A 10,347-nucleotide genomic window follows, 5' to 3' on the forward strand; every position below is an offset into this window, starting at 1 on the left:
CCACAGGGCCTGGCACAACACCAGCATTCAGTGTGTTTGCTGAACGAATGAGGTTTTAATTGTCCCCTGTGAATAGGTTGAGAGCAGGTGTTCCTAAGTTGAAGTGCAAGCGACAGGAGCAAATGAGGCACAGAAGGGTCTGCGACTCCCTCTGAGAAATGATATAAAAAGCACATGAGGGGGAATGTGTAGAGGAGTGGGGGTTGCAGTGGGGGACATGGGGGAGCAGTGTGCAGGGGGAAGGGATGCACGTGTGTAGCGTGCACATGCATGGAGTACGTGTCCGTGTAGGGCCTGTGGCTTTCATCATCTTTTCAAAGAGCTGTGACCCCAAAAGTTTAAGAATCTCAGGAATAGACTTTACAAAGCAATAAGCAGTGATAGAGGAGTCTGCTTCCCTTTCCAAAAGGTAAAAGTTGGTGCTATATATGCTGTAGCTTACCAGGAATCGAAGGAGGGATGCCCCAGACCTACTGAGGCAAATCAGACACATGCATCCCCCCCACATGTCTGTCTCCAAAGCAGGACACTGGAAATCTGGCACCTCTGCAGGTGACCAGAGATTCCCAGTACCCACCTATCTCTCCCAATGCATTACAAGTTGGGAGGAGTAAGGATCCATTGAATTCACACACGCACAAGGGAATTCAACTTCTGAACTGTCTGCTGACAGCACATCTTCCTCGTCCAAGCTGGGCTCAGTGGCCCCCCGCTCAGGACCCCACATCCCTGCCCCCAGTCTGTCTATTACTGTGTACTTGGCTGTCTCCTCTACTAGAAAATAATAAGTCGACTTTGCACATCTCTGGAAAATAAATCTGAAACCTAGGCAGATGAAATGGATAATTTTTAAGATACCGTTCACCAAAATTGACTCCAGTAGAAATAGAAAGTGTAAACAGACCAATTTCTACAAATACAATAGAGAAAGCCATCAAGAAACAACTCCACAAAAAAGTACCAGGCCTGTAAGTGTTCAGATAGCGTCACAGAGGAATTCTATCACACCTTTAGAAGCCAGAGAGCACATAAATTGTTCCCAAGCATAGAAAAGGAAAAAAAAAATCTGATAGCATACCAAAAAAGCCCATTACAGACAAATATCATTCACAAATACTGCTGAAAAAAATCTTAAATAAAACATTATCAAACAGACGCCACCGCCACCAGAAGAAAATAATACACAGTGGCCAAGTGGGATACAACCCAGGAATGTTTCAATATTAGGAAATCTATAATCTATTAAGAAAGCCAACATATTTTAATAGGTCTAAGTAGAATAAAATTTTATTTCTCCATAGATGCTAAAAAGCCTTTCATATAATTCAACTCCCATTTTTAACAAAAACTTTCAAGGAAATAGGAATGAATGGGTACCTGCTTAACATGATAAAATACATACACCTCCACCTAAAGCCAACCCTAGAGGCGCTCTTGCTAGGTTCAAGATCAAGGCGAGGAGGCCTGCCATTTCCACTAGGATGTAACATCCTACTGGAGGTATTCATTAGCGCAATTAGACAAGAGAAAACAACAGAGGCACAGTCAGAGACACCAGCTCTGTGAGGGGTGGAACTAGGTCTTGGTCCCCATTGTTTCCCCAGGCCCTAACACAATAGCTGCTCCAAGCAGGGCAAGTAAATAAACAATGGCTCGTATTAACTGAACACCTCTATTAACAAAAGCAAAGGTTTAATAAAATGCTGGTCGCAAATCACACCCTGTGTTAGCTGTCTTAAATGGGTTAACCCATTCAAAGTGGACGACAACCCTAAGAGGTAAGTACTATTATTTCAGCTGTTTTATAGATAAGCAAAGCGAGGTCCAGAGACGTTCAGGGACTTGCTCAAGATCACCCTGTCGGTAAATGCTTTCAATTCCAGCCCTGCTATGGTCCCAGGCCCCTTGCTAACTGCTTTATGGGTGTCTCTCACCACAGGAGGGAATGAGGAACCCTCCACGGAGGTTCAGAGCCCAGGCCCTACAGTGGGCCCCCAGTATCACGTCTCAGCTCTGCTTTCCTGGGAAAACTGCTCCACCTCTCTGTGCCGCAGTGGCCTCCTCCATCAAATGGCGGTGATAATAGTGCCCGCCTGCTAGGGTTGGAGGGGTATTACGTGGTGCTAATCAATGCCTGCTACATGCCAACGCTCCAGAAAATGAGCATCCCTCTTCCCCAAACCTCGACCAATTCTAACAGTGATGTCTGTCCCACTAGCAGGCCTTTCCCTTCCTTGGTTTTTGCCAAGTCCATGCCCACAGTTTAGGGTAACACTTCACTCACATCACCAATATGTTGTCATCTGGGGCAAAGCCTAATAACAACACAAAGGCTAGTGTTGGCCCTTGGGGAGTTCCACCATGCACAGAGGTGACTGCTCGTGGCATCTGGGACAGCTCACACTGGCCTCTCAAAGCACACCATGTCCCTACACTTCCTGGGTGCTGACCCTTCTGTGCTGCCTACCTCTCAGCAAAGAGTCATTATTTTACAGATTCCAGAGCATGGCTCTCCATTCCTTAAGGGTGGGCTTCGCATACTAACTCCTTCCGAAGAGCACAGTCTGGGACGGAGTTACTGTGTGGCGGAGAAACTTGACAAGTGATACCTTGACCAGGTGGTCAAGGTTGACATCAGCAGGATAAATTGTGTTGACAGCATGTACCCTTCATGGGATATGATGAGAAGGGCACTTTACCTCTGTGGTCTTCCTTCCAAAAACCCATAGCCCATTCTAATCATGAGAAAAATATCCAAAAAGCCCTTCTAGAGGGACAGTCTATAATACTCTACAACCAGTGCTCCTCAAAACTGTCGAGGTCGTAAAAAACAAAGACATTCTGAATCTAAATGAAGTATAAACTTTATTTAACAACAATGTGTCAATATTGCTTCCTAAATTATAACAAATGCACCATACTAATGTAAGATGTTAATAATATGAAGGAATAGGGTGTTGGGTATATGGGAACTCTGTGCTATCTTTGCAACTCTTCTATAAATCTGCAACTGTTCCAAAACATAAAGTTTATCAAAAAAAAAAAAATTCCAGGGCTTTCTCTGGAATTTAGATACCCATCTGGTGGCCACCAAGCACCACTTGCCAAGAAAAACTATGAAAAGCACCTCCCTTCAGATTTGGCCTGGAAACTATTTCCCTGGAAATCCCCCCACCCCCCCCACACACAAAAATAAAAGTTAGCTGATTGCGCATCTGGGAGGGGTGTTAGCTCCCTGCAAAACATGACTTTAATCTTAATGAACAGAAAGACCACTGATGTTAGCGTGGGCTCCTCTGCAGATTCTTAACTGTATCTTTTCAAAGCAAAGGATGTCCTCCCGATTGCCACTCTAGGAGACTGGTCTCTTTTGCTGATTACTTCCATCTCCAGCCAAAACACAAAATTACTAAATACCACCATCTCCAAGGTATCCAAGTGAAAGTGATACCCAAAGTCAAAGCAAACTCCTCACTCAAAGTGGCCCGTGAGGACACTGGCGAAAGGAAAATGAAAACTTCTCCACTCATCTGCCTAACCCAGCACTGTGGGAAACAGTGAGGCACCAAGCACCCCGGCAGGCTTCCCACATGAGGCAGCGAGCACAAGCCCGTCCTACGCTCCAGATGCAGACAGGCTCAGAGCGCGTCTGGAAGTTACCAACAGGCTTGCCCCGAGCCTCCAACAAGCATTGGCTGGGCTGGGCTGTCAAAATCAGGAAGCCTAGTTGGGTTTTTTTTGTTTTTTTCCAAGACAACCTGCTAACCAGAAAAATACAGTGAGGTTGGGCGTATGACCTCCTCCTTCTCCTCCTCCTCCTTCTGACGAGTGCTCCTGTTAAACACGTGAAATGACAGATGTGATCTCCGCCCAGCCTGGGGAAGTCCCCAGCCCCCAGCGATGGAGGGCAGCTGAAGGTACAGACCAACCCAGTTTGGGCAGAAATAGCTGGTGTCCTCCCGAGTCCACACTCCAGCTTCCCCTGGCCCCCCTGGCCCCCAGTCCATTGCAGCCGAGGGGTACGAGATCACTTAACAAAGCTCAGACTGACCCACTGGGGGCCGCGCACACGCAGCAGCAGCAGCCAGGGAGGAAATGGGCCGGCCTCGTACCACAAAGTCAAACCACCCTCCAGCACCAGACACAGACAACCTCTTCCTCAGTTCAACACAAAGTCCCCAACAGCCGCTGCTCACACGAGGTGGTGGGGACAGCTGGGGACAGCGCTGTCTCACTCAAGTGCCTGGAGGGAGGGAGCAGCGTCCAGCCCTGATAATTCCGTGCAGGGGCACCCCCCTACTAACTCATTCTTTGCTTCCTCACCTCCCCCCTCCAAAGGCAAATAAATCACTTCCATTGCCCTCTGACCACGCAGTCCCAGGGAAGGGGTCAGCAGACTCCACCCCAGCCTTGGGACCTGCCGCCTTTTGCTTTGCCAGCAGTGGCCCTCAGGGACAAGTCACAAGTGACTGGAAACTGACTCCCCTGCGGGGCAAGAGAGAGCCGACCGCCCCCTAAGGGTGGCAGCGGTCACTGACGCCACCTCCTCTCCCTCTCACCTGGGTAGGGGCCCCCTCCCCGCCAGGCCCCCGAGGGAGCGGGCCCCGCGGAGCACGGAGGAGCTCTGTGCCCACTCCCCAGGCCCCAGCCCCTGCCCGGGCTCGGGGGCCAGGCCGGGGGGAGCCTCCACCGACCTTCGATAGGCAAATAGTCATAGTCGAAGAGGATGGAGAAGTCGAACTCATCCTGGGGGCTGCCCCCTGGCTCATGGCCTGGGGCGTCCCCGCCGTCGGGGTCGGGCGGCTGCCGCTCCGGGGCGTCCATGGCGCTCCAGGCGGCGGGAGGGCTGCGGGGCCGGGGCGAGGGCAGGCGCGGCTTTCTCCGGGGCCCCTCGCCCGGGAAGGCGGAGGCGGCGGCGCGCCGGGCGGGGAGGCGGCTGGAGCGGCGGGGTCGCCTCCCTCGTGGGGACGCACGCGGGGTCCGGGGACGGCGCGCCTGGCGCAGCGGGTCCTGGACGCGCCGGGGGAGCTGCGCGGCGGCGGCGCGAGCTTCCTGCTCCGGGAGGCACCTGTTGCAGCCCGGGGGGGGCGGGGACAGGGCGGCCAGGCCAGCGGGGGCGGGGCCGCCACCAGGGCCGGGGGGAGGGGCGCGCGCCCGGGCTGGCCGGCGCCCGGGAGGAAGGAGGCGGCCCGCGGGCCCTGCCCGGGCGCCGCGCTTAGCAAGGGGCCCATGCCACCGCCGGGCGCTCCTTGCCTCCCACCCTTCTCGGGGTGAGCGTGGCGCGTCCTGCCCGACCCAAGGTCTAGACAAGAAAGCTGCTGCCACTGCTGCCTTTGCCCCAGGGAACCCACTGATCCCACCCTTTTCCCTGCTTTTCTCCTCCAAGGTGGGTGGGGGCACCCACTCCCTTCTATTGCAGACCTGTGTCTCCAGCAGCCTGCGTGTGCTGACAGCTGTGGCATGATTTCCCCTGACACTTCAGACACCTGCATGCCCCCCCAACTCAATTCCCCAGGGCCTGGGAAGGAATCACAGATACTCTGAGAGCACAGGTCCCACCCTTACAGCTACACTACTTGGCCACCCGTCACATGCCAGGTGCTGGGTGAACCAGACACTGTTGCATCTCCTTCAGGTGGAGAGAGAGAGAGAAGAGAGAGAGAGAGAACACGAGCGCTCACCAGGGATAAAGCCTGGGGCTGGGAGACTGTAGTCCCTTGGTGGTCAGGGAGGGCCCCTGGGAGGTGACATTTGGGAAGTGTGTTCTGGCAGTGAGAACCAAGAGAAAGAGGCAGAGCTCCAAGGGCTCAGCATGTTGGAGGCAGAGCGAGGAGTTCAGTGCTGATGGAGAGGCTGGCAGGTAACAAGCACACCTGATCCTTGTTGAAAACACAACTCCCAGGCCACAGGACTGTGTTTATTTCTTTAATTATTTTTTGGAGATAGGGTCTCGCTCTGTTGCCTGGGCTAGAGTACAGTGATGCGATCACAGCTCACTGCAACCACAAACTCCTGGGCTCAAGTGATGCTCCTGGCTCAGCCTCCCAAGTAGCTGGGACTTCAGGGGCATGCCACCACACCCAGCTCATTTTTCTTGTATTTTGCAGAGACAGGGTCTAGATATGTTGCCCAGGCTGGTCTTGAACTCCTGGCCTCAAGCGATTCTCTCACCTCGGCCTTCCAAAGTGCTGAGATTATAGGTGTGAACCACCGTGCTCAGCCAGGTATGTGTATTTTTAATCAAGCACCCAAAGTTAGTGTTATGAACAGGTACACTTGGCAACCATTACATAAGAACTCAGGACCACCGCCCAAGAAAACACTTCCAGGGATCTCAGCCAAGTTAGCGGAAGTCAGAAAACAGACTCACAGAGGTAAAAAAGGAAATCAGTACCGTGGTCTTCAGTCCTCACAGCACTAGAATCATCTGGGACACCTTTTTAAATACATGGGTTCTGGCTGCAGTCTAAACCCACTGAACCAGAATGTCTGAAGATTTTTTTTTTGAGGCAGAGTCTTGCTCTGTTGCCCGGGCTAGAGTGAGTGCCGTGGCATCAGCCTAGCTCACAGCAACCTCAAACTCCTGGGCTTAAGCAATCCTACTGCCTCAGCCTCCCGAGTAGCTGGGGCTACAGGCACGCACCACCATGCCCGGTTAATTTTTTCTATATAGATTTTTAGCTGTCCAAATCATTTCTTTCTATTTTTAGTAGAGACAGGGTCTCCCTCTTGCTCAGGCTGGTCTCGAACTCCTGAGCTTGAGTGATCCACCCACCTCGGCCTCCCAGAGTTCTAGGATTACAGGCATGAGCCACAGCGCACAGCCGATATTTTTTAAAAAGATTTCAGGTGGCTCTAAAGGGCAGTGTTGAGGATCAGATTAGGTGGGAGAAGTCCTAAGATCCCCGTGAGAACTGCAACTTGACCTCAAGAGACTAGGCTTCTTCCCCATGTGCCAGGAAGAACGGAGGATGTGGACTCTTCAGGGGAGCCACCTCTGTGCCATTAAGGGGATTTGTGCAAAGCTATCAATCATTCAGCCCACAATATTTACTGAGCACGTGCTAGGTACCTGGCACTGCTGCAGGTGTTGGGGATGCAGCCATCAACAAGACACAGTCTCTGCCCTAATCAAGCTCACGACCTGCAAGCAAAGCAGCACAGCAATGAATAGGGTTTTCCAAATTACACGGAGACCAGTGGTTCTTAACCAAACTTCACGTTAGAATCACCTGGAGAGCTGTTTAAAATTCAAATACCTGGGCCCCGCCAGACATCAATTTAACCAGAATGTCTGGGGGTGGGCTCAGGCATCAGTATTTTGTAAAAGGTTGTCAGATGCTTCCAATTTGTGGCCAGAAGTGAGAACCACTGGTTTAGACTCAAACTCCTTTGCAGTCCTGGGCCTAGCTCAGGACTCATATCAGAGTCTTGGGAAGCACTTTCTAGTTGTCAGAGCATGAAGAAATTCCTTTCTTTGTTTCCTAACCATAAGTACAGCTATACTGTGTGTATCCAACGAGCATCTTATGGGGTGGCTGATATATTTAGGTGGAGAAGGGAAGAGTGATGACTCCAGTTAGGATACTTATAGCCAAGTATCTAGAAGGAAGTGGATTCCCTTGGGTCCTTATGACAGGGACCCCAGGTCCAGATGCTGAAATTTGGTCAGGGATAAACAAGGGAACCAGCCTTCCCTTGTGCTGTAGAAAAGGAGAAAAGCTGGTGACCCTCCCACAACACTCACATCTGTTCCGGTTCCTCCACCCCATAATGATCACATGCCTCTAATCTAGTACATATCTTCTGATTGTGCCTACACAGAATCATTCCTCCCTTCTTCTCATAACAGCACCCCAGTGTGTTCCTTTGGGAAACTAAATATAATCTTGGTAGAGCTACCATCCCCATTGCCCTACCTTCCCCTGGCAAAGAAGTGGACAAATGACCTAGACTGGGCCAATCAGAGAATCTTATCTCCACTAGCCTATGAGATCCACTAAGGCAGGGGCCATGACCACCTCATTCACAGCTTTATGTACAATGGATGTGTGGGTGAATGGATGATGGATGGGTAGATGGATGGACGGACGAGTCAATGCATGGATGGATGCATTGCTCAATGGATGGAAGAGGGAATGTTTGCATGGATGAATGGATCAATTGATCAATGGAAGAGTAGATATCTATGGGGTTCGATGGGTGGATGGAGTTTGACTCTCCTTGTGTGTACAAGATCCTTAGATTTCTCTTTAAGAGTCTACCTCCCTGAGGCTTACCCTGGCCACACAACTGCTAGGGCAAGAACCTAAATTCTTGCCCCCAACTGGACATCCTCTTCAGATGGCCAATGATAAAATGAAATAATAAAGAGAAGATTACGTTACAGTTCATCAAGTGCTGTAAAAACTTCAGCCTTAGGAAGATGGTTCAGGACACTCTAAGTAAGACCTTAACTGCCTCAGTGGTCCCTCTGAACACTGGATATATTTTCAAAGCTTCTATGATTTGAAGTCTGCACCAGAGCAGTCAGAGTTCTTTACAGGGAAGGGGTTCAGACTAGGCCCCAACCCATGGAGGGTTTCCGCTGGAACAGTGAGGAGTAAGAGGGTTTTCTCCTCTAAAAGCCACCTTGATGAGTGGGGGTTTGGGTTGAGGGAAAGGCACATTTTAAATTCCAAAATTTAAAATGGGGGAAGAACAGACAGAGGGGGAAGTGTGTGCAAAGGCCCTGAGGCAGGAGGAAGAATGAAGTGCTGGAGGACCTGAAAGAAGACTGGAGTGGCAGGTGCTCAGGGATGGGTGAGAAGATGGCGTAAGGTAAGGCCCAGGTGGTAAGTGGAGCCTGGGGGACCGTGTTGAGAATTTTGGACCTGAGAGTGGTGGCGAACGACTGAAGAGCCTTAGGTAGTGCATGACGAGATCACATTTGAGTTTATAAACAATTGCTCTGGGCTCTGTGTGGAGAAGAAACAGCAGGTGGCAAGGGCTGAAGCAGCAAGTTCGACTGGAGGCTCCTACAGCCATCCAGGCAACGATAATGGTGGTGACAACAGAGGGAGGGAAATGCAGAAGGATGCAAAAGACACACAGACTCTCATCCTTTGGTCCCTCTGTGAGTTCTCTCTGCTGGTTCTAGGCTACCCCTTAAAACGGAGCCTAACTTGGTTCCACTGAATAGAAATACTCAAGCAGCACTGACTCCTGGGCTCCCCCCAGCACCCCAGGAGGCTCCAAGTCCCCAGGCTCCTTCAAGGTGCCCCTGGAGGTACGCACCACCCACAGCTCTGTCCTCCTTTCCACCTTCTGGTAGGAAACTCATTTTTATCTATAACCGGAGCTCTCCCCAGAAATCCGGGCTCAAATATCCAACTCCTGACCCAGCATCTCCATTCAGGTATCTAACAGGCATCCCAAAATGAACTCATCCAAAACCAAACCCTACATCCTCTGAATCGCTCCTCCCCCCGTTCCCCGACTCATGTATTACCCTCTCGCTAATCCAGGCCTCCCATCGAACACCGACGAGTGCACCTCGATTCCTCTCCTGTCCTCACACCCACATGCAAACCCTCTGCAGATGTGGGCAGCGCTACCTTCAAAATGCAACCCAAACCCAACCATTTCTCACCAGTGTCGCTGCTCCTCCTCCCACTCCAACAACCCAAGCCCCTGTCATCTCTGGCCTGGATGACTGCAGTATCCGCCTCTCTGGACCTGCTGCTCACTTGTGCCCCTGCACAGAGCCGCCAGTGGGATCCTTTAAGGAATATACATCTGATAAACCTTCCAGCGGCTTCCCATTAAATTTACATACACAGCTTCAAGGCCCTATGTAGGGTATTGCCATTCCCTCCTTCTCTACTTCCTCTGCCACCTGTTCTTTGAAAACGCCCAGCAAGACTCTACCCCAGGGCCTTTGCTCTGACTGTCCCTCTGATATTCCCTGGCCACTGCCTTGCCCTGTTCATTTCTCAGCTCAAATGTCACCTCCTCGAGACACCCTCCCTACCGATCCCAATAAAAATGGCATCTCCTAGCATCACTGTCCCCTGTGTTCCTCACAGCCCTTATCACTATGGTGTATTTTATTCATATGTATATTTAGTTATCTGTTTGTCCCTTGTTTGTCTCACTTGTGTGTAAGCCGCACAAGGGCAGGGATATTTGCCTGTTTTCTTCTAGGGTATCTAGGATTGTCAGGGTTAGCAAATAAAAATACAGGATACCCAGTTCAATTTTAATTTTAGACAACGAATGCTTTTGGTTTTTTTGCAGTACAAGTATGTCCCAAGTAGTGTATGGGACAGGCTTAAACTAAAAAAAACTATTCATTGTCTGCCTGAA

At 50.8% G+C, this 10,347-nt stretch overlaps 1 protein-coding gene across 1 annotated transcript in view; it reads right to left on the reverse strand.

Moving 5' to 3' along the window:
• The window catches only part of NFATC2 (nuclear factor of activated T cells 2), a 125,903-nt gene extending 121,079 nt beyond the window's left edge, over window positions 1-4,824 (reverse strand). Inside the window, exon 1 of the mRNA XM_045529269.1 lies at window positions 4,695-4,824. Coding sequence (XP_045385225.1) covers window positions 4,695-4,824 — 130 coding nt within the window. The remainder of the gene's footprint in view (window positions 1-4,694) is intronic.
• Window positions 4,825-10,347: the final 5,523 nt, after the last annotated feature.

This window comes from Lemur catta, chromosome 17, assembly GCF_020740605.2.
Source record: "Lemur catta isolate mLemCat1 chromosome 17, mLemCat1.pri, whole genome shotgun sequence".
NCBI lineage: Eukaryota > Metazoa > Chordata > Mammalia > Primates > Lemuridae > Lemur > Lemur catta.